Consider the following 23,786-nt stretch of genomic DNA (forward strand, 5'->3'; position numbering starts at 1 on the left):
TACTTTTATGCTCTCCTCAGTGTCAGCTACTTGGTTTCTGACAAGATGAAACAATAATGATTTCTACAGCCAAAACCCTAACAAGAGGACATGGGAATTGCATTTGGGAGACTGAAAGCCCTGTAGTTCGAAGTACACAGATGATAGTATGCGCGATGGACCTATTCTCCACTGATTAGTTAACAAGCTTTTTCACTTAGTACCAATGGTACCATCAAAAGATATTATCATCAAAGCAAAGCTCACAATAATTATTCAGGATTCATGATAAATAAAAAATGTTCTGGAGCACTTTTTCAATTCATTCTGTCAACTAACATTAATGTCATTATAAGAGTGATAGAAAGAAAGGCAATAAGGCAAAATGAATAGAGAGCTAACCTTAGACTCATGAAGCCCAAGTCCAGCTGCCTTTTGACACATATTAATTGCATGACCACCGCTAATCTTTAATATCATAAACTCTCAGCAAACCAAATATATACTAAAATTATAAAAGTTATAAAAGCACTAAGCTTGATATCAGGAAGGTTTATCTTCATGAGTTCAAATATGACTTCAGACACTAGCTGGGCAAGTCATTTCACACTGTTTGCCTCAGTTTCCTCATTTGAAAAATGAGCTGGACAAGGAAATGAAAAACTATTCTATTATCTTTGCCAAGAAAACCCCAAATGGGATCATAAAGATTCAAACATGACTGAAAAATGATTGGACAACAACAACCATTCTTCATCATTTTTCAAACTAGGAATTCTCCCTATGAACTTCTAAGTATTCCTATGAGTTGAAAAGAAAAGAAAGAAATCAAGACAAAAAATGACTAAAAACATGTAAAACATATATATAGATATAGATATAAAAATAACTGACTATTAGAACAAGCTATTTGATCTTCTTTTGCTATTAATTTTTAGGATTAGCCTTTGAATGTTACACTTCAAGCATATTTATAATGCTTTCAAAATTGACTCATAATGAATATTTCTTAACTTACATAATTAAAATTAATAGTATTAACTTTTTAATAAAGCCAAATGTTAAAAGTTAAAATTTATCCTTTCATTTGCTGCTTGGGCTTCTCACCTGGACTATTGCAAAAGCTTCTTACCTGAAGCTTACCCTACATCTTATGTCTCAACTCTCCAATTTATCTTTCCATACCCACAAAGTAAAGATCTAACTGTTTCAATCCTCTGCTCAAAACCTGTCAGAGAATCACTAGGTAGAAACTCCTTACCACTGTCCACATTCTACTTCAATTCACTTTTCTAGTCTTTCTCCATTATTGTCCTGCCCTCTTTTCTTTATTCATTTGTTTAGACTATCCACCTCTAAGAGACTCTGACAGTTGCAAAGCTTATCTTCCTTGAAGGCCCAACCCTGGGACAACAACATTTACAACATCTAGCCAGAAATGACATCTCCTCCCACCAAATTTTTCAGGTCTCTGTATTGGACTTGCCCTATGTCCATATTACACTTTAACATGTATTATAGTTATTTATGAACTTAGTTTATCCTTAGATAGTAACGTCTTAGTACAGAAATGCATCATTTTTCATTTCTTTATGACTATATAGTTACTCAATAAATATCTGTTGAATTGAAATTAATTCTTTTGAGGATAGGGTGCAAGTTTTTGTCTTTCTAACATAACGAGCACAGTGCCTGTCACACAGTAAGCACTTAATATATGTTTGATGATGACTGCTTGCAAAGGAATACATTTTCTTCACAAAATCTTTTCTAAGGGAGTACATCATATTAAGTCCTGTAATTTTAAAAATATAATATAAAGTATTGAATAAGAAAAAAGTACACAGGAGCTATGAACTCTCCTGGGACTGCACCAAGTAGAACCCATTATCATGGAGGCCTAAGGTGGCAGTAACAGCTGTGAGTCATTATATTCTCCTCAGTCCTTCACACCTCTGAGTCTCACCTCATTGTGTAAGTGGTGGGTAAGTCACACACTTAATGAGGTCTCATGGAGAAGAGGGGCCAACACCAGGTCACATCTAAAAGAGGAAGCTAAGTTATATTCTTCAATTTTTAAAACTTTTTCTTATTCTGACTTGGATATCTAATTATCACATATAGGACTTTAAAAATGTTTGTTGAATTAAAGAGAAAATAATGATACTGGAGAATTGTAAGCAAGGCTAGCGAATTCACAAAGACTTTTCTATTATTTATCTCAATAGCATTTAAATTTTGTGTGTAAAGATCATTGATCATACTCTCATAGAGACAATGACAGACTTGTGATTTATGGTAATATAATGAACTCCCAAGTGAGGAAATTCCCTCTCCAAGTAATAGTTAGCACTGTCTCTATAATTTATGTAGTCTTAAAGACTTGTCAAGAAAAGTGATATGTTAAGTGACTTGCTCAGGGTCACACAGCTAGTCCCTATCAGAAGTGGGACTAGAACTGAGTTTTGTGGGTCCTAGGGTGGCCTTCTATTCACTATGACACACTGATTCTCTCATGATTTTAAAAATGACAGCAATAAAACTTTGTACAATCTTTGGATTTGTCATCCTAACTGAAATATATAGTGCAGAGGTTGGAAGTATTGGTATACTCTGCTTTCCCATTATAGAAGTGCTCCTGGAAAGTGGAACTATAAACTGAAATTCGTCATTTTGAATATTTTAACTACATTAGAATAAGTCTCTACTGAAAAGAATTCCAAGAAAGTATTTTTTTTTAAAGTTCAACATCCTTTTGAAAAACAAACAATCATACCCAAATTACTGTGTATTTGTAAGTCTGGAATTCTGTATTTTCATAAAATGAGGTATTTTTGAAAATGACTACTAATATATTTTCTTCTTGGCACAATTTGCAATTGTGGTTTCTCTTCTCACAATATAAATTAAGAGAGTCTAATTTTGATGCAAATCCTATTATATATGAAAAGAGTTAGTATGACTGTGGTCAGGTCATTAACTTGTTTCATGCTCAATTTCCTTCTCTGCAAAATGGTTTGATTGGGCTAGAGATCTCCACATTCTCTACGAATTCTAAAATTCGGAATTGTCCTGCACTTAAATTTGATATGATACTTTGAGGAAAGGGTGAGAAAGATACAACTTGTATTATTTTTTATTTTTTCCTTGTTTAGCAAACAATATAATGTCATTCTAGGGCTTTTGTTTCTTTTATTTCTTCCTTTTCCATTACAATAATATCTATATTTCAGATTTTCCCTATGAGTGCTTAGTCTCTGTTACTGAAACATTCAATATAGGGGCATCTGTGTTTGGAAGAGAGAGGAACAAATTGGAAGAGGGAGGAGCAAATTCAGACTAATAATGTAGTCACATAGAAGATGCTAATGGCCTTGGAGTCTGACCTAATAAGTCTCTTAGAGTTTGTAGGTAAACTATGCTACAATCGATCATATTTACTGTATCATAGAATAGTTCCAATCTTTATACTAAGCAAACCATCAAGCCAGGAGATAAGCAGTTCACATTTCCAGAAGCTGTTCCTGCTGTTTTTCCTAGCTCTTTTCCATCCCATCTCTAATCATTAAAAATGTAAAGAGCTGGCTGCTCTACAGTCTGTTGAAAAAACAAACAAACAAACAAACTATGATCCTCTGGGAGAGGTTTAGTCAAGCTTAGTTCAAAGGAAAGGCTAAAGAAGATAAGTAACATGAACACAATGTTAAAAATTTGGGCCAACATTTTAAATTGATTGTGATATTAAATTTTTCTCAGTTACAAATTGCTACTACTGCTTAAAATGTTAGCCGGTTCAACAGAATAAATAATGTCCATAATTGCGTATACATTATGTACAAACTGACAATCTAACATCTGTCTATATTTATTATTCTTAATTCCTCTTTAGTTTCCTTAAACCCATGTGGGTTTAAATATGGCTAAAATGTAATTCTAAGAGAAAGGAACAGGAATGGGTTGCCTGGCCAAGGACATATTTATTCCAGACTGAGTTTTTCCACTCAGAAATGGTTTGACTCACTCAATTGAATAGAAAAAATATTATACATCGAATTAAACATTTTTGTTCAGTCATGTTTAACCTACTGTGCCCCCCATTTGGGATTTTCTTGGCAAAGATACTGGAGTGGTTTCCAGCCTTTTCCTTCTAGAGCTCATTTAACAGATGAGGAAACTGAGGCAAACAGGGTTAAGTGCTTTGCCCAGGACTCACAACCAGTAAGTAGCTAGGCCAAATTTGAACTCAAAAAGACAAGTCTTCCTGACTCCAGGCTTGATACTCTAGCCACTTCACCACCCTGCTGCCCCTTTGAATTCAAATAGTCCATCTACAACTTATAAGAGAAAGTGTACCTCATGGTACTTAAAATTCACAGTTAAAAAATCTTGGTGTAGGGCTTTCTCTGTAGTACCCTTTTCAAGGGACAACTCCTTGGGATTTATCTATTAAGTTATAGCTAAGTATTTAGCAGTTAATCTCACTAGGTATTGTGAGGATCAAGTAATATAATATTTGTAAATACTTAGCTCAGTTCCTCACACAGAACAGGTTTAATAAATGCCCTTGTTTCCCCAAGTCACCCCACCCAAGCCTCGATTTCTAATTTTAATCGGGGGAAGAAATTCCAACAATGACTAAAATCTTTCCTATTGTGCCATGTGGGAAAAAAAATCTTACTTAACAGAATTTTCTCTCCTAAGCAGCATCCACTGAGTGGACAAAACTGGGCTTAGATGCTAAATGGTTCTAGAATGTGGAAGCTCAGGCTTGATTTTTCACAATTAAATAGAAAAGGAAGGGGCAGCCAGAGAAGCAAAATTATAGCAGACAACATAGTTTAAATAATGTACAACTATGCGCTGACATTACAAGACTGATGATTCCTAGATTTCTTCTCTTCATTTCTAGATCACTTCTCGTCTTGTTCCGGCTTTTTCTTGACAGATGATCACTACTATCCAATGATATTAAAGAAGCCACACTTACATAGCTCTGAGAATGGAAGGTACAAATCAGATTAAATGGCACCCTTCCTTCCTTCAAGGAATCCTAATATGCAATTATTACTCTTATTCATATGTTTGACTGGGCCCCGTGAAAGGGGTGTGTGTCAAAAAAAGTCCCTTTTCATTTGCTTTTCCAGTCCCATTTTTGGAGTCCTGGATGCCTAGCTGAATGCAGTTGCTTTAGTCGAAAAACCTGGAGACTGGGACTGTTGGGTGGCCCCCAGACACTACCAGCTTTTTGCAAAAATCCACAAAACGTGTAGATTCGCTTAATCTTTCCTCCTCCCCTCTTCACATGGAAATGGGTTAGTGTGGTCACCATGTGTCTATTTAAGAGCGATTAACACTTGCTTGCCAAAAATCCCAGCTTGGGCCATTTGGAAGCTGCACGCGTTCGCACCCCTCCTTGTTTACCCGAACTGGCCTTCACGCTCAGCCTTTTTGTTTACCCCGCTGGCCCGAGGTCTGGGATGGCGTGGGGAGGGGGGCATTTCTAAATATGCATCAGGCCATCTTGACTATATAAAGAAGACCAGGGCTGTGGGATGTGGGAGAAGGAGCTCCTGCTTTAGTGACCGGGTGTGTACATGGAGAGCTTGGAGAGTTCGGGGTCCCGACCCGACTGGGCCAGCTGCTGCCGCTTGCTTCCTGAAACCCCAGCTTCTCAGACCCTGAAGTCAGGGAACAACAATTCAGGGTATTCAATCTCTCAACTACTCATCCTCCCCTACGTTTGACTGCAAGATCCTACTTTCTCCTACTCCCTTCTCTCTCTCTCTCTCTCTCTCTCTCTCTCTCTCTCTCTCTCTCTCTCTCTCTCTCTCTCTCTCTCTCTCTCTCTCTCTCTCTCTCTCTCTCTCTCTTTCTCCCTTTTCTCTCACCCTTCCTTTCTCTCTCTTCTTTCCTCTCTTTCTCCTTTCTCTCTCTCAGCTCCCTCCCTACGCCACTCCACCCCGCATTCTCTCCAAACCTCCCTCCCGCTTTCTCAGGAAAGCCTAAAATCCTTTGCTTCACGATCACGACAACCGCCCTGCCTCTGACTCACATCTCACTCTGATGTCCTTGCTCTTTTCCCTCATCCCCCCATCCCCGCGGGACGTGTAGGTCGCCGGCTTTTTGGAGACCTTGGCTTAGCACCCCTAGAGAGGAAGCAGAGAAAATGCAGCTCAACTCAAAGCTTACCGTAAGTGGCCCTCGTCCTACAGATGAACAAGAGCCAGAGAGAAATGCAGACACCCAGGATATATATATATGTGTGTGTGTGTGTGTGTGTGTGTGTGTGTGTGTGTGTGTGTGTGTGTGTTGGGGGTTGACATGTGAAGAGTTGGAGGTAGAGAAACGCCAGACTTAAAAAAGAGAGAGTACTTGTCATATAGGCAGGAAGACCGACTGATGCTGGGGAAGTCAATTTCTTGGTTACTCGGATGCCTTTAGACGTCTTAGCTACAGAATTGTAGATAAGTTTAACTTAATTTAGCAAGCAATGATTGAGGGTCTATTATGTGCCTGACACTGGGCACGTGCGCTGGGGTACAAAAATTTAGCAGTCCTACGCCTTCAATGAGATAACATTGTCCTGTGATATTCATCAATACACGGATACAATCAATAAAGCTTTGGATAGGCTGGGGGGAGGGGGGGCGGGTAGGGGATAGGGAAAGAGGAAGGTGCCAAGTGCAGTGAGGAGCGGGGCCCTAAAAGTGGTTGGTCTGGATCGTCTAGGGATTTTGAGTCTGTGGGTGAAAAAAGAAAACATTTCGGGTATGGGGGAGGGCAGAGGCAAAGGCACGGAGGCGGGAGATGGAACTGCAAATTAGCGAGTCGAGACAAGACGTAAAATGCGTGAGGGGGAGGAGGAATGCTGCGATTTGCGTCATTGGAAGGAATTCGAACATTGACGAAATTACAGATCATTGACATAGGAGGGTCAGGACCCAGATGACTATTAAAGTCACGATCCTGTGTGTCCCATTAGCCTTTATCCTGAATATTAGGCATCCCTGAGATTCCTTCTGGTAGAACCTCTGCCAGTGCAACCCGATGGTTGTCGTCCTTGGAATAGATTCAGATTTGGTTCTAGAAAGGAATCCGCAGCAGCTTCCAGAGCTCGGTAGGCGGGGCTGGATATACTGTGGGGATGATCCATTCTACCGGCTTCTCCTTGAAGTGAGTAATTTGGTTCCTTCTCATTTAAATCTTAGGTATGTGATGTGCATGGGACGACAGAAACCTTTGGAAAACTTTCCCAATATAAACATCCAGTCAGGTGAGTGACACGTCTTACCCCTACCCTCTAATTACTTTTTCACCGACCCAAGGAGTGTGGTAGGAAGGAATCGCACGATGTTAGCTGGCTGACTGGGTGTCAGATGGTCCAAGACCTTCTTCCTTGGAAAAACTGAACCTTCTTTAAAGCTATTCTATGTTTCTGTTTGCAGGATCATTTTTTTTTTTTTTTACCTCTACCAAAATATAGGAATATAATAGTTCCTTCTCCCCATCTAAAAATTGTTATACCTACTACGTCATAAATTCTTGGGAATTTTTTTTTTTTTTTATAAAGGAAAGCATTAGGGAGAATTTCCGATGCAGAGAAGTACGACAGTGTCACCTTGCATCTTGCAGATGTTTTAGAAGCCTGCAGGATGTAAATGAAGTTGGCGTCATTCAAGTAGCACCTTTTAAAATTTATTATTGTTGGAGATGAAAAAAAGGAATAAGACTATATGAAAGGAAAATTTCAAAGCTAGTAATTTATTTAGAACAATGAGATGATATTCTTAGGAATTAGAAACTGAGATCTAAGGAAGACCCTAGAGATTATGGACATTTGTCATTTTATAGTCAGAGAGATTGTGTGGTTCAGGGAAGAGCCCTGTAATGGAAACATTTTCCCAATTCTGTGATTTCAGGTTAGTAACTACTGCCAGAGAAATGTAAGAATTTTCTTTCTAACCTTTATATATTTCACTGGAGTATTATATGGAACTCTGAGATAATATGTATAGTAAGCATGGTTTTCCCCCTCATGCACACAGAGTAACATATGTAACACTGGGGGCAGTAAAACTTAAAGTTTTAACAGTTTACTGGAAATTTATACATATGTGTATATAATGCATGATTTTTAAAAAATCAGATTACATGTATATGTGTCCTCATTTAAGATTTCATTGATGGAAGGTTCTCTAGATGAGGAAGTTCCTTCTAGCAAAGTCAGTCCTCTGCAATTGTTTTGCCACTGACTATTTTACAAAGTTTCTTTCTTAGGCGTACTGAGAGATTTAGTGTCTTGTTCAGGGTCCCAACAGCCTTTAGGTTAGATAATTAGAAGAAGCTAGATAATCAGAGTCCAGAAAGTAATTAACCTTTCATTGTCCTTTAATTGAGATGCAATGATGCTTTCACTGTGTGAGATGCTGTGTATGATGAATCTTCTCTCTTAGTAAAAAAATTGCTTTATAGTTGATGATTCAGCTTGTTCAACTGGATCCTCTAATGTTAGCTTACAATTTGTGGTTATTTCCACTTCTGGCAATGCTATTCCCCTATGTGCTTCCAGTTTGCTAAAAATTAGGGGGAAAACCAAGGTTATACACACAACTAACGGCCAGCCCTTCACTCTTATATTTTCTGGCCTAAAAATGCCTTCAGTTTTTCCTTTGAATGAAGTGAATGGGCCTTATAGCCTATTTGAATCTGAGGCTTTTTTCTTTCTTTCTTTTATGTGTGGATGTGTGTTTGAAATGATTAACACTGAACATCAATACAATCAATTAAACTTGGTTATTTATATTTAAATTGCTTAATCTTAATGCATAAAGCAGCATGACCATAATTTAGTCACTCTAAATCCCCAACAGTTCTTCTATCCATTTTAATCACTTTTTCTCTGAAATATTTGTGAATATTGTATACTCTACTTTCCTCATTCTGTGTTTTTCATTTTACACTATCTCCTATAAAATCTTCCAGATTTCTTTGTAAACCTCATATATATTTCCCTTAATTGTATTATAGTATTGCATTGCATTGATGTACTACAACTTATTTAACTGTTCCCTTATTTTTGGATTTTTTTGACAATTATATATGCTTTTGTGGAAATCTTTGTATAAATAGGTTACTTTTTAGTTTTGTTTTTGATAGCCTTTTCCATGATGAAATTATTGGATTAAAGGATATTATTGTTTTTTGACTTTTATTGTGTACTAAAAAAGATTGTTTTTCAAAATGATCCTATAAATTGCAAACTTATGGAATCATTTTGAAAAACAATCTTGGATATATTGTATCTGTTTGTATACAACTTGCCAGCCTAGAATTTCATTGCTTTTGTGTGTGTGTGTGTGTGTGTGTGTGTGTGTGTGTTTGTCCATTTGGTGATATAAAATACTCTTTGAGGCCTTTTTTACTTTTAGATTCAGAGCAATGTTCTCGAACACTAAGGTTGTTGAAATTCTGATATCTGGATATATGTATATAACCAAATATTGGGATTGAGGAGTGCCCTTTTATTTTTACTATGACTTTGATTTGAAAGATGATGATGAATATGGTGTTGCAGTCTTAATCTAGGGGTATAAGATTCAAATTACAATACCATTAAAATAACCTCATTAACTTCTTATTTTGGTTAGAGCAAAACCCTTAAGTGACAGCTCACCATGTTGTTATTTGTGCTTAATTCAGTTCTAACTGAAATATGAAGAATTTTGAAGTTCAAAACAGTATTACTTTAAGGATATGATTCTTTATCCACAGCTTTGTGCTTGGGGTTTGAGTTTGTAGAAGTATTTCTAGAGAAGGTTTCAAGCAGGGTTTGAATCCTTTAAGCTCCATACTTTAGTGATATGGTTGCTGCTAAGCTAATTGTATAAGGAAGGGGGAATAAAGGCAAATATGCAGAGTTTGATATAGGGGTAGTCAAGAGAATTTCATGACAATCTGAATGTTATGCAAACTTTTTCTTCAACTTGGTTATCTGCTTTCAATGTTTTTTTTTTTTCCTGCATCAAAATGGTCATGTTGTTATAATCACAAAAAGGGTTCCAGAAGAACAGAATAAATACCAAAAATATTCTATTGAGGAAAAAAATGCAGGATGAAGATTGTTTTTAGTAGAATGCTCCACCTTTAAATATTCAGGTTTTTTTTTTTTTTTTTGCCAGTCATTCTAATACAGGGGTAATTTTTCACAGTGTTGAATTCTGCTTTATATAATCAATCTATCTTTTAAAACTCTTACCTTTATCTAAAATATTCCCAGTACAATACATTGGTGTTACCTTGGCAAAGAAGAAAAATGTATTAAATATGTAAAATATATAATAAGATAAAAATTAAATAAATTTAGAGATTATAATTAGCTTTCACACAATCTATTTCACCCACAAAATTAAGTTGTTGAGAAAATTTATTATAAACAACAAACCCAATCTAAACCATGAGCAATAGTGATTACTTTAAGGGATGGAAAGTGGTCCTACCTCTATATCTAATTATGAATGCTTTTTAAAAACTGATTTTTTTTTGTTTTTTAGTCTGTCTCTATATTAAAGTTTCCATGATCATATTTGATAATTATGGACATTGCATACAAGGCAATATTTATTAATTTCAAGGCAAGTTTAGGTGTATATTGTCTTTGCAAAATTTGTAATATTGCAACCCTTGCTGTCATCAGAACTCAAAATCTTATTGTCAGGTTAAATTGTTTTTTAAAATGTGTAGAAATTAGGAAATAAAAATGTTTCTGGTAAGTATGAAAATATTCATTGTGGCTGAAGTGACATAAATTCTCAACCATTGATTCAAGTAAAAACTATGATCTTATACTTTTGTGAAAGGAAGGCACTATTGGCCAATTTCTTAACTAGATGAACCTTTTTAACTTAGAACTTTGACATAGGATGGGGTAGCAAAAAAAAAAATCAGCTATTAAGGCACTGTTGAAATTTTGTTATATGAAAGCTTAGGATACTGATATTAACTTTATGGAACCATGCAAAGGGCATCTATCAACTGTTGGATCAATGGAAGTTTGGGGCATCAGTAGGAGAATTTCATGAGTATAAGAATTCTGAAAACAAATGTACATGAAGAATAAAGCATGCTATGTTGTCTGCTTGTTTCAGACTATTTTGGCCCAAATCAAAATGTTATGATTTCTTATATCAAGAAGCAGAATCTCTTCTGAAAAATTTTCCAATTCAAGCTACAATTTCATTTTATGAAGAATCTGATAGTGAAGAGGAGGAGGAGGAGGAGCTGAATCAGGATTCAGGAAATGAATTGGATTGATTCTTTTTAAAGGAACTCAAAATGTATAGCATTAAAATATCAATGTACAAATGTATCATAGTGGTTTAAAATATAATTTATTTGTGTGTAAGTTATTAATAAAATGTTATAATATTTTGCAATTGATAGGGTAGTTTGGCCTTTGTCATGCTTCCCTACTCCCACTTATAATGTTAGCACCTTACCAGAAACAATAACATTTCTCTTCATTGCATTTTTATCAATTTGGATTTTTAAAAGTTAAGTTGTGACAATTTGAAGTTTTACATTGAAAGGTTTGAGAAAGGAAGTATAACATAGTACATAGAAAGCCAGCTTTGAAGTAAAAATAGAAAGAAGTTCATGTTTTCCCAGGAAGGTACACTGGATAAAACTCAGACTTTGAAGTCAGACTTGTGTTCAAATTCTGCTTCTGATACTTACTACTGTTGTGACTATAGACATCACTCCCTTGCCTCAGTTTTTTCATCTGTTAAATACTGGCTTCTAAGGTCCCTTCAAGTTGCAGATCTATGATCCTACTATTATTTATTACATGCTAGCTCTATGATCATGAGCATGTCACTGAACTTCTTTCTGCCCCTGGAAACTAAGACTATAAATGACACAAGAATCCCTGATCTATTTTACTGAAAGGAGTAAGTTACACTGGGAATTCTTTGTGTGGATGAAATCATAGGTCTAGATTCCCCCATTCAATTTTTTATATTCCATAATTCTAGAAAAAAATCCCATTATCCAAATCATTGTTTATATACCCAGAGCTTAGAATATTTTGCACATAGTAGACCCCGAATAAATGTTTCTTGAATAAATGAGTGAATCAATGAATAAATATTTCAGTTTTAAATTTGGATCTTACATCATCTTGTATTATCTTTTAACCTTTATAGAATTTTCTAGATATCAGCTGACATATAATTATGTATTCCATTGCTCCTTTAAAAGTTTCATGATTTAATCAGTATGTGTACTCTGCTCAGCTTGTGCTAACTGAATACATGATTCAGTAATTAATTTTGATTCTTAAATTAATTAGACTATGAAGAAAAATCCCATGTGCTGTCAAACATATTTGCTATTAAGAAAACCATCTTTTCAATTAATGGTATAACTGAGACTTAGGATTCAGTATGAATTTTTAAAAAACAATTGACAAAAAATGATGCAAATTTTACTTCATATTATCATCTGCCTTTCTTTCAAATAACTAAACTGTAATAGTCCAGATATTTTAAAATTAAGCTTCCTTAGTGCAGTGACATAAGAAAACTGTAATTGTTACATTTTCTTATTTCAATATCTAAAGAGTTGAAATGTGTTCTTTCTCTCTCCCTCTCTTTCTCTTCCCTCTCTATATTAATAAATCCAAAATAATTACATTACTATATAGCATATATATAATATATTAAATGGCTAGTCTTAATTATATTTATATACTTCCATATATACATATATGTGTATATATATATATTTATACACACCCAACTCAACCCACACCCACCCATCCCCCAACTCAGAGAGAAAAAGGCAGGGATTGATAAGAGTTCATTATATTTACAGACATTGAAATGAAAAATAATGTAATTGTGAATTTGATACACTTAATTCTAATTTTAAAAAATGTTCACTTGCAGACTGGCACATTGGGTGCTTCAGTTGAACAGAAATGCTACTGTTCTATCTCAGCATAATAACAAGTGAAAAACTGTTCTTGAGATTATGGTGAGCATTCAAAAAAGCATACATGACAGAATTCTATTGAATAAATTCAGTTCCTCACTCAGCAGCTGATTTATGCCATGCACACAGGGAAACAAAGTTGAAAAATTACATGCACGTGTGCATACACAAACACACACACCTATACACACTTTTTTTTTTTTGCCTTTTCTAGGATAATAACTGGCAAGCATTGTATATACCAGAACTTTAACTTCCTACTCCTCCTGATCTTGGTTCCAACTGAAGTGTTGAAGAATAAAGAGAGGCAAAGACAAATATTAAATTCAAGCCATTCTCTAAAGTCCAGAACTTGACAAAGAGTAGAAAGGGAGTCTCAGGGAACCATGAGGCATTAGACACCATTGAGTTCCTTGAGATAAGAAACTGTCTTTTGCCTCTTTTTATATCCCCAGTGCTTAGCACAGTACTTGGCACATAGCACTTAATAAATGTTTATTGACTGATTGACTGACTATTCTAAGGTTTGGAGATGCTTTTCTTCTGCCTTCCCCACTCCCACTTCCACGTTTCTATATTCTTTTCTTAGGGTTGAAGTCTAAATGATGCCTAGAAAAGCAAGCTAGAAAAAGATCACCAATCTGGGCTCTGGGCTGTTAGAAATGGGTATTCTTAGTTATGTTTGTGTTCCATATCTTTAAATTAATCTGTGATATTATAGCTAAATGGGGTTATCAGATCGATGCACTGTTTCTTTCTGGTTGGAAAAAATCCAGAAATTCTTTGGAGTAAGACTATAAAGCTGATTTGGGAGTTAGAAAAGACAAGACTTTAAAATATAAATTCCAGACCCATGATTTTTTCCATGTAGGGAATTCCCAATGTGAGGACACTTTTCCCATAATCCCACCTGTTCCACCAATGGTATATATTGGCAACTATCAGTTGCCCACACAAGGGTGGGTGTCAGATACCAGATAAGAATCTAGATTTTCCAGGTCATGAGACTAGCCTCACTAAGCTCCCTTGTAGTTCCTAGAAATTCAAGTGTCTCATACCTCAAATGAGGGGATTTTTAAAATAATAGATGAAAAAAAGAATATAGGATTAGAGAAATTGAATTTAAGTTTTGGCTTTACCGTTTATGACCTATGTGACCTTCAACAATTCAGTTATTCTTTTTGGGAATCAACTGTAAAATGAGAAAGTTGAACTAGATGGTCTCAGTGATCCCTTCCAACTTTAAAATTCTGTGATCTTGTTTGTAAATGATTGTAAACTTTTAGAAGGTAAGATCCGTGCTGTGTTTTCCTCTGTGAAATGGTATTCCTATAATAATGATAATAACATCTACCTCCCAGGGTTGTTGTGAGGATCAAATGATATAACAATTGTAAAGCCTGGCACATAATAAGTGTAAATATTACTATTATATTTATTTGTAAAATAGTTCTAATAATAGCACCTGCCTCCCAAAATTGTTGGGGAGATCAGATTAGATGACTGTAAATCAGCACAATGGTTGGCACATAATAAGCTCTACATAAATACTAATTTTTATTATTTTTATTATTCTCATCTGCAAAGTGAGTATAATAATAGCACCAAGCTCCAATGAAATAATTATAAAGAGCTTAGCACTGTGTCTGGCACATAGTAGTCGCTGTATAAAAGTGATGCTGATGCTGGTGATGATGATGATGACGATAATTACAAGGACCACCGAAGAGCAAGGACTTCGCAATATTGCTAAAGCAGGAAATAACAGTGGCATTTATTCATTTCATTTTCTGCTTGGGCCTTAATAAATGCTTGTTGATTGATTGGTTGTTTGATAGGGACGAGAATGGATGCTCTTCCGGAAGATGGCTAGTGCTTAGAGCGAAAGGCAAATTTAGTAAGGCAGGGCTGCATCTGGAGGTGAATCAGCACCAGGAATTGGGACAGCTTCCACTGTACTCTTTGGCTTGTTTTTTGCACTAAGTCGCTGTCTCTAGATTCCGGTGCTGAGGTTGGATTGTATTCAGGAGACGTCAACCGGAAGTTTATTTTAAGAGCATGCGCAGTTCGCACCCTGGCTCCACCCTTGCTTAGCAGCTGTCCCAGTTTCCACTCCTTTCTCCCTCCCTCAAGCCCTCCCTTCTGCTCATGCGTCTCAGCCCCGCCTGCGGAGGCTGCGGCGGTGGCGACGTGCTGCGTCATGGTGTGCTCCTCACCTGGAGACGCTCTGACGACCCCGGAAGTGGGCCGGGGGCTTGGCCGCTGCCCGGCCGCTGAGCCGGAGCAGTGACCCAGAAGCAGGGCAAGACCCAGCCGATTGCAGTTTCCCGGGCGAAGCCCGCACCGGGATTCTCAGGATGCTGAACGTTCCTTCCCCGGCTTTCCCCGCCCCCGGCTCGCAGCAGCGTGCTGCCTCTGGGGGGCGCAATAAGGTAAGCCCGAGGAAGGCCCGGCCCTGCCTAGCCCCTAGACCCCGAGATGCTCCTGCGGCCCCTTCTGGGCGCGGCCTGCTGCTGCGCTTCTTTCTCCCGGCTCCTTTTTCTCCGTCACTGGGGCCCCTGCCTGCCCTTGATCGCTCTCTTGCCCCTTCTCCCATTTTTTCCTTTCCGGCCAGCCAGGGTCAACTGACCTTTATGAAGTGGCCACTCTGGGACCGACATTGGGTTACAGACCTACACCGAGGGTTCCTGGAGAGCAAGGGACTGCCTTTTTCCCTTTCTTGATGCCCCATCTATTAGCACAGTCCCCGGCACTTAGGAGGTGCTTAAAAATGTTAATTGCTTACTTGCTTGATAAATCCTTTGCAGGCCCCATTATCAAAATCCCCTTGAGCATAGGGAGATTCTGGGGGGAGTAGGGAGAGGTAGAAAGGACACACATGTAGCGCAGAAGGTGTGAACAGGTGAGGAAGAGGGTTCAGAGAACATTTTCAGGTTAAATGGGCAGCACCTGAGTTGGGAGACAGGTCTTGGAGGAAGAGAAGGGGCACTGACGAGGAGATTGAGGAGGAAGGTAGAATCGCAGTACACTGACTGTTTTCCACTAGTCCCCAGTTCTTCAGATCACAGATCAGGCTTAGTGCTGTATTCTAAAGCTGTTAATAAGAGCCAACATTTATGTAGTGCTTACTGTGTTCCAGGCATCATGTGCTAAACTCATTACAAATATAACTGTGTTTTATATAGTATGTGTGTGTGTGTGTGTGTGTATACATATATATAGTTATATATAGTGTTACATGTAGTTTTACATATATAGTATATAGTGATGTAGTGTGCATATATATGTATACACACACACTTACACTTATAGATATAGGGTTATATATAGTGCTACACTTACTGTGTACTAAGCATTTAACAAATATATCATTTGGCCTTCACAACAGTCATTGGATGTAGTGCTGTTATCATCTGAAGCATCTGAAGCAGGATTTGGACTAGGTCTTACTGACTCCAGGCCAGCACCCTCTCCACTGTGTTGCCCATCATCATCATCATTTTTGTTAAACACATTTATCAAATAACAGCTAAGGGCCAGATTGTGAGGATAAGAGGGAAAAAAAATTAAACCTCTGCCATTATGTTCAGTTACAGGAAAACTGTTGACAGATAAATGGATAAAAATACAAGTTTATTCCAAATATATAATAATAGTTTATTAGTACTTTAAAATATGCAAGGAGCTCTTCATATGCCATCATATTTAATCCATACACAAGGTAATTTGGAGAGGACACTGGCAAAGAATGGGATTAGGATCACAGGAGGAGAATTGAAGGATCTTAGAAGCCCAAAAAACCAAACTACCTCATTCAAAAGAAGAAACTGAGGTCCATCCAAACAAAAAGGATTTATTAAGTATCTGCTATATTTTAGACACTGTGCTAAGTGTTGGAGATACAAAGAAAGGCAAAAGAGACCGTGCTCTCAAGAAGTTTATTGTCCTATAGAAGAGACAACATAAAAAGAGAATGTACAAACAAGCTACATAAATTAAAGCCAAAGCACTAATATTAAGGAGGATCAGGAAGGGTTTCCAGTAGAAGTGATTTTTAGCTGGCACTTAAAGGAAACCAGGAAAACTAGCTGGAAAACTAAATGGAAATAGGAGGGAAAATATTCCAAATTTGAGGAATAGCCAGTAAAAAGGCACTGAATCAGGAGTTGGACTCCCTTTTGTCAGCTACCATCAGGAGACCAGTGTGACTGTATTGCAGCATATAATAATAATCATAATGATAATGATAACATTTATATATAGTGCTTACTACATTCAGAGAAAGACTTCATGGTATGATGGTGCAAGAAAGAGGTTCAGTACCTACTACAGGCACTGTGATAAGTGATTTACAAGTATTATGTCAGTTGATCTTTACCTTGGGAGGTAGCTGCTATTGTTAAACCATTTTACATTTGAAGAAACAGATAAATAGGCTAAATGAATTGCTCAAGGTCATACAACTAATGTCTGAGGTCAGATTTGAATTCAGGTCTTTTTAATATGTGCAGGCTAGTGCTCTATTCATTGTGCCACTTGGTTGCCTACATATGGAAAGAGAAGACTAGAAAGGTAGGAGGGGATCAGGTCTGAAGAGGTTTGAATGCCAGAGGATTGTATTTGGATCCTGCTGGTGATAAGGAGCCATTGGGATTTGTTGAATAGAGAGATGACATGGTCAAATGTACACTTTAGGAAGATAAATTTGACTGCTGAGTGATGGATGGACTGGAATGGACTGAGACCAGCAGACGTGATATTCCAGTAGTCCAGATGTGAGGCCACAAATGTCTGTTTCAGGGGGCAATATGCCAGAGATGTTGTACGGGGAAAACCAACAGACTTGGCAAAAAAAGAGAAGGTGAGAGAGATTGAGGATAACTTAAATTTCCAGTCTGAATGTCTGGGAGGATGATGGTACCTTTGACAATGATAGGGAAATTCAAAAAGAGGGAAAGATAATGAATTCTGTTTTGGACTTAATTGAATGTAAGATATCTATGGGACATCCAGTTTGAGAAGTCTAGCCTTTGCAGGTGTGAGTCTGGAGGTTAGGAGAAGGGTTAAGGCTGCATAAATCTCTTAGAATTATCAGCACACAGATGATAATTGAAACTGTGGAAACTCAAATTGAAATAGTATAGAGGTAGAAGAAAAGAAGAACTAGAACAGAGCCCTTTAGCACACTCACAGTTAGGAGGCAGGATCTGGAAGAAGAGCCAGCAAAGAAACTGAGGACTCAGACAACAGGAAGAGAACCAAGATAAGAGTCCAGTCACGGAAGCCTAGAAAGGATAGTATAAAAGAGAAGAGGACAATTGATAGCGTTAAATTTTGAAGAGAGATGAAGAATTAGTATTGAAAAGATTCCATTAGATTTGGTGATTAAGAAATCATTAGTAACTTTATCGAGAAGTGGTTTTGATTGAATGATGAAATAGGAAAAATTGTAGAGTTAAGAGAGTGAGTGAAAGGAGATGGAGATATCAATTTTAGGTGAATTTCTTATAGAAGTTAGCCATAAAAGAGTAGAAGAGACTTGGGACAATAGCTGCTGGGGATGGACAGATCAAGTGAGGGTTTTTGGTGGATTGGGGAGACATACACATTTTGAAAATTGATTTGTCCAGGGTCCAAGGAAGTGGTTTCACTAGAGCTATATCAGTCTTATTGGGTAGCTTGTAAGTCAAATCAGTAAGCATTTATTGAGTTATTGAGTACCTACTAAGTGTAAGGCACTGTGTTTAACATAATGTTAACAAACCAAAGTGGGGATAAAAAGTAAGACAAAAAACTAATCCTTGCTCTCAAGAAAAATACAGTCTAATAGGGGAGGTAACATGCAAACAACTGTGTATCACTTTAAGTGTTAGTATATGATCATATCTGTCTAGCTGACACTATCACATGTTATTTGCAACACTGAAATAATAGCCAAGTTCACTCTTTACTTTGGATTAATTTTGAATAATTTAACAACTTCATTGTTTCCCTATTAATTGGATAAAAAGATAGGGAAGGATGGTTGGAAGCTTGGCTTAATGAGGAAGATCTGATTTTATCCCAGAATAGAAGAGTTTGTTTTCTGGCTCATTACTTTCTCTACTTAATCAGATGGTGATCAAATTATATTATGAAGGAGATTGATATAGTTAAGTGTTTCACAAACTTTCTGCAGGGAATTTTTCACGTTAGCCATATTTTCTCCTCTAAAATATTAAATATGAGATTGTTCAGATATATATAATATGTATGACAGTTTTCCAAGATGAAAACAGGTTTAATTTGTGTGTGTGTGTGTGTGTGTGTGTGTGTGTGTGTGTGTGCGCGCGTGTGCGCTCAAACTCTCTTTTATCCTAGGGAGCTATTCTATTTCTCCAGCATCTATGAATTCTGTTGATATATGTCAAATACAGATGTTTTGTGTGGCCAGTTGCAAATGATAGATGGAGAGGGGTTATTCCATTGGGAGATAAACCAAAGTATTTATTATTATTATTCAGAAAACTTCTAAATGAAAAAGTATATACATTATTACAAAGGAACTAAATTATATTGAAATATGGTTATCAAAGTACTTTAAAAAAATGTTCTTAGAGCCAAAGTTCAGGACTCCTGTAGAAGATTTTAAAAATGTATTATTTCTATTAAAAAACCTATCAAAACTTTGAACCATGCTAATTTTATTTTATTTTATTTTTTATTATTTCATCCTACATTTTCTTTCTTTACTGGTTGGTTTATGTTTGCAATTTTTGTAAAATTCAGAGTTTTATGTAGACAGTTATTTACAAAACCATTTTATGTTTATTTCACTTTTCTCAAATATTTTCCTGTTAGATACTAATTTGTTGAAAACTGTTTATATGACTATATTTATCAGTCTCATCTGACTGCCCATTATTTTGTTTTTCGATATAATATTCTAGAGAATAAGTTGGACAGCTCTTTAGATTGCATTCTAAAATTTGACATATACCAAGTATCTGAATTCTCATATTTGATTTTTATCATGTTTCCTGGAAGTTAATAAGAGAACAGAAAAGTGGACATAAAGCAGGTAGGGGAAAAGGGAAGTCTTGGGGTTGAGTCATCCACAAATAGGAGAATTTTTAGTTGACTTGAGAGAAGAAATTCTTCTTCTTTTTGAGGTACCTTTAAAGCAAGGTAGAAGTCTTATGGATTGGATTCGACTGACCAAAAGTGGAAAGGATCTCACAGGATTGAAAGGAAGATTAATAGAAGTAACTGAAGAGGAACTTAAAAAACACAACAAAAAAGATGATTGTTGGGTATGCATAAGAGGTAAGTAGTTTTTATTTGCTTATGGACTTAGTTGTCAATTTTATTGTATTTTCTGAAAGACTCTAATGCTAATTAGCAATGGAATTCATAAACAAACTTTTAAACTAAGTTCCTTATGCTTACATAACAGTAGAATTCTATAATAAGAATTATATTGTGCAATCCTCTTTTTGATAGTCCTTGGAATTTCTTTAATAATTTAATACATACACAAACATCTAGAGTGCAGTAAACTTCCCAAATGGAAAACTGTCTTTTATTTCCTTGGAAAATAAATAGAGCACTTTCTAAGCATTTAGTGTTTTAAGTAGAACAGGAAAATTATGTATCAATCCCCTGTTCATCTGGAACAACTAGAAACTCCAGTCTTTAGGTCAAAATCCCACAAACAAGGCCTCTGACCACTTGAAATGGATATGACAAAATCCCTGCATTTAAACTGAAGTTCTTTACTCCTTATGGTCTTATTTTTATTCAACATGGACTTCTTAAAGTTAGTTATTTGTTTTTTCAACCTGAAACATGGAACCAGCAGTGGGGGTGGTATGGGAAGACTGTTAGGGATAGGCTGAAAACCAGATGTTCTAGGAGGAAATTGAAAAGCTTTAAAAAAGTACAAAGCAGAATTACTTTGTAGGACTGCATTGAATGTTTATGATGATCATCTTGTTTTATTAAGAAAAAGTTATATTTTGTTCAGTATCCTCAGTTTAAGATCAGGGAAATGTGTGAAACATTTCTGAAAATTTTTATTCAGAATTGGTTAGGACAAAAAAGTGTTGATGCCTGAAGGGATTTTTAAATAATAACTTAATCTCACAATAGCCTTGAGGGTAGGTGCTATTACTGTCTCCATTTTTTTGATGGAGAAACTGAATAAAAAAATTTAAGTGATGTACCCAGCATCATATAGCTAGAATTTCTGGTTAAATTTGAACGGGGGTCTTCCTGACTCTAGGTCTAGCTCTCTATCCATTGTGTTATCTAGATGCCAGCTTAACCTTTCTAAGCCTCAGTTTTCTCATTTGTAAAATGAAAGGGTAGGATTAAGTGACCTCTTTGGTCCCTTCTACTGATCCAAGGTAAATAACTTTTAATTAAATTGTAAGATTTTCTTTGATCTTTCTTTTATGACAATGTATTTTCTCCCTTATTGTAGCATTTTTCAAGCAGCAAGGTAAATATCCTTTGTTTGCTCTATTAAGAGAAAATGCTTATCATTTTGGTATACTCCACTTTAAGCCAAAATAAAATATATAAATGAGAGCAATTTTTATTTTCAAAATAACAAAACTATATAAAAGTGTCATTAAAGAGATTGTTTGGCAAATGGCTGGTGTACATTTCCTGCTTCATTAGATTTGCAGTTCAGGGTAATATGTAGATTTGATAGTGTCCTCATTCTCTCCTAATTCCTAATCTCGATCTCTTTCCCTATAGCTCTGGGAACAGTGATCATTTCAGTACTGCCTTTTCTGGAAAGAGTTTATCAATCCTTTGCCATTTTGTCTTGCTTCCTAGTTCAAAACACTTCTCAAGTCCATGTGTTGTCTTCTCCAGTAGAATGTTAATTCCTTAAAGTCAAGGATCATCTTTATCTTTGTATTTGTATTTATATTCTCTTTTTTGCTAAATTCTCTTAGAATATATCATCGAGGATAGGGGTTGTATGTTTTCCTTTCTTATCCTCTCTGTTTAGCATAGTACATAATAGGTTCTTGGGAGTTATGCAGGTATCACCTTTATTAGATTATAAGACTTAGGTGAAAGACTATATATTTTTTTTATTTTGTTTTTTTTTTTTGGTATCACAATATCTTGCATAAGGAACTCATTAATTTTGGGGGAAGAATTATATTGAGATTGAATCTGAGTACTTTAAAAAATAATAGAACAAATAGTGATCTGATTTGCATTTTATATATGAGATAAATAGATTACTTTTTATATCATATTCAGGTATGCAAGGTTGAAAAAAGAGTGTTGAGATTGTGTCCCCAAATGACTGCTTCTGAATGGTGCTTCATATTCACTAGGGTATAATGAGAACTTTGGTCTTTTGTAGTCTTGTTTCTGTGTCTTAAGTTATATTGGAGGAAAGGCTAAGGGGACAACTGCTATAACTGTAATTGAATTGAACTGCTTTTATTCTCTTGTTTAGGGCCCTATGCATTCCAATAAAACTGGCAGAAGACTAAGAGTAATTTTCTTTGGAACATTACAAAATATTGTTCTTTAGTTAGTAGAAGAATGTAATGAGTGAATCTAATGACTAATTAATTAGTCAAAGGAGAAATTGTTCTCTGCACAGTCTATATAAAAATTTGATGAGTAATAGTTCCAGAAAAGTTAAGAAACCACGGTAGATATGTAAAATTTATGCTATTATTAAAGATGGAAAAATATGTAGGAATATGAGTTTTGTGTATTTTAAAAATTCAATTAATTTTTTTTTTAAGTATAAATCACTTTTAAAAGTAAAACTTTGGTGTGACATATTGGGAGATTGTAGGAATGGGAGATGATGATTTGTTTAAATTTCTATTTAACTAGTAGTTAACTGTTGTTCCTCATTAAACTCTTACTGTAGAACTCCATGATTTACTCTTGTGAATCGCCATTGGTTATGAAAGCCTAGTGAAATCTAGATTTGACAACGCCTAACTTCTTTAAAAAAAATTCCCCTCCATAAAAGGGCAAATAGTTCTTTCCCATTTTGGCTTAGACAATATAGACTTTACTATAGTGTGATATGATAATTAAGCATCAGTATTTCTTTTTTAATGGGGCAATATTAGTAGTGTTTTATTGAGACAGGAAATATGAACAAAGATTGTATGTAAAAGAACTTTGATTTTAGGGTAAAATACCTTAAATTGTCTCAGAAGCAGTAAATATTTATTTATTTGTTTGTTTGTTTAATATTTTCCCCCACTTACATTTAAATGGCTTTTTACATTTCTTTTTTAAAACTTGAATTTCAGATTCTTTTTCTTAACCCCACTCCATCCCCTACTTAAAAAAAGCACATATGAAGCTATGCAAAACATTTCCATAAAAATCATGTTGTGAAAGAAAATGTCTATCTCCCACCCTAATTTAAAAAAAAAAAAAAAAACACTCGGGAAAATTAAGGGTGGTGGGGTGAGAGAAGAGGGAGGGAGAATATGAATATGTTTCAATCTATATTCAGACACAATCAGTTTCTTCTCTGGATATGGATAAGATTTTTCATCCTAAGACATTCAGAGTAGTCATGGATCATTGTATTGCTGAGATAATAAAGTCATTTGCAACTGGTCATCCCAGAACATTGCTGTTATTTTATATACAGTACATTTTATTTTGCTTAAGTTCATGGAGAACTATGTAGGGTTTTGTTTTTTTTTTTTAATTTTTTCTGAGAGCATCCTGCCTATCACTTCTCATGAACAGTAATATACCATGACAATCACATACCACACTTTATTGAGGTCAATTGATGAGCATCTTCTCAATTTTCGCTTTTA

At 35.9% G+C, this 23,786-nt stretch overlaps 2 protein-coding genes across 3 annotated transcripts in view; both read left to right on the forward strand.

The window, feature by feature from the left end:
• Positions 1-2,386: 2,386 nt before the first annotated feature.
• RIPPLY2 (ripply transcriptional repressor 2) lies at positions 2,387-11,415 on the forward strand. Of its 2 annotated transcripts, none has more exons than XM_051997338.1 (4): positions 2,387-4,985; positions 6,091-6,169; positions 7,188-7,252; positions 11,124-11,415. In XM_051997338.1, exons 1-4 carry the CDS (start codon positions 4,942-4,944, stop codon positions 11,287-11,289), a joined length of 354 nt encoding a protein of 117 aa, XP_051853298.1. In that variant the 5' UTR covers positions 2,387-4,941; the 3' UTR covers positions 11,290-11,415. The 2 variants fall into 2 exon arrangements, with proteins under 2 accessions (XP_051853298.1, XP_051853297.1); XM_051997337.1 differs by lacking the exon at positions 2,387-4,985 and adding an exon at positions 5,298-5,683.
• Positions 11,416-15,225: 3,810 nt separating this feature from the next.
• LOC127561959 (cytochrome b5 reductase 4) overlaps positions 15,226-23,786 on the forward strand; it is an 89,301-nt gene continuing 80,740 nt past the window's right edge. The window contains exons 1-2 of the mRNA XM_051997336.1: positions 15,226-15,404; positions 20,124-20,277. Coding sequence (XP_051853296.1) covers positions 15,330-15,404; positions 20,124-20,277 — 229 coding nt within the window. The 5' untranslated portion in view covers positions 15,226-15,329. The remainder of the gene's footprint in view (positions 15,405-20,123; positions 20,278-23,786) is intronic.

Source organism: Antechinus flavipes, chromosome 4, assembly GCF_016432865.1.
Source record: "Antechinus flavipes isolate AdamAnt ecotype Samford, QLD, Australia chromosome 4, AdamAnt_v2, whole genome shotgun sequence".
Classification (NCBI taxonomy): domain Eukaryota; kingdom Metazoa; phylum Chordata; class Mammalia; order Dasyuromorphia; family Dasyuridae; genus Antechinus; species Antechinus flavipes.

Excerpts from the sequence above, each read along its gene's own strand:
- RIPPLY2 (XM_051997337.1), top strand. The coding sequence starts at position 5,574 with ATGGAGAGCTTGGAGAGTTCGGGGTCCCGACCCGACTGGGCCAGCTGC. Across the intron at positions 6,170-7,187 it reads AGCTCAACTCAAAGCTTACC|GTATGTGATGTGCATGGGAC; the intron begins GTAAGTGGCCCT and ends TTTAAATCTTAG. Across the intron at positions 7,253-11,123 it reads CAATATAAACATCCAGTCAG|ACTATTTTGGCCCAAATCAA; the intron begins GTGAGTGACACG and ends TGCTTGTTTCAG.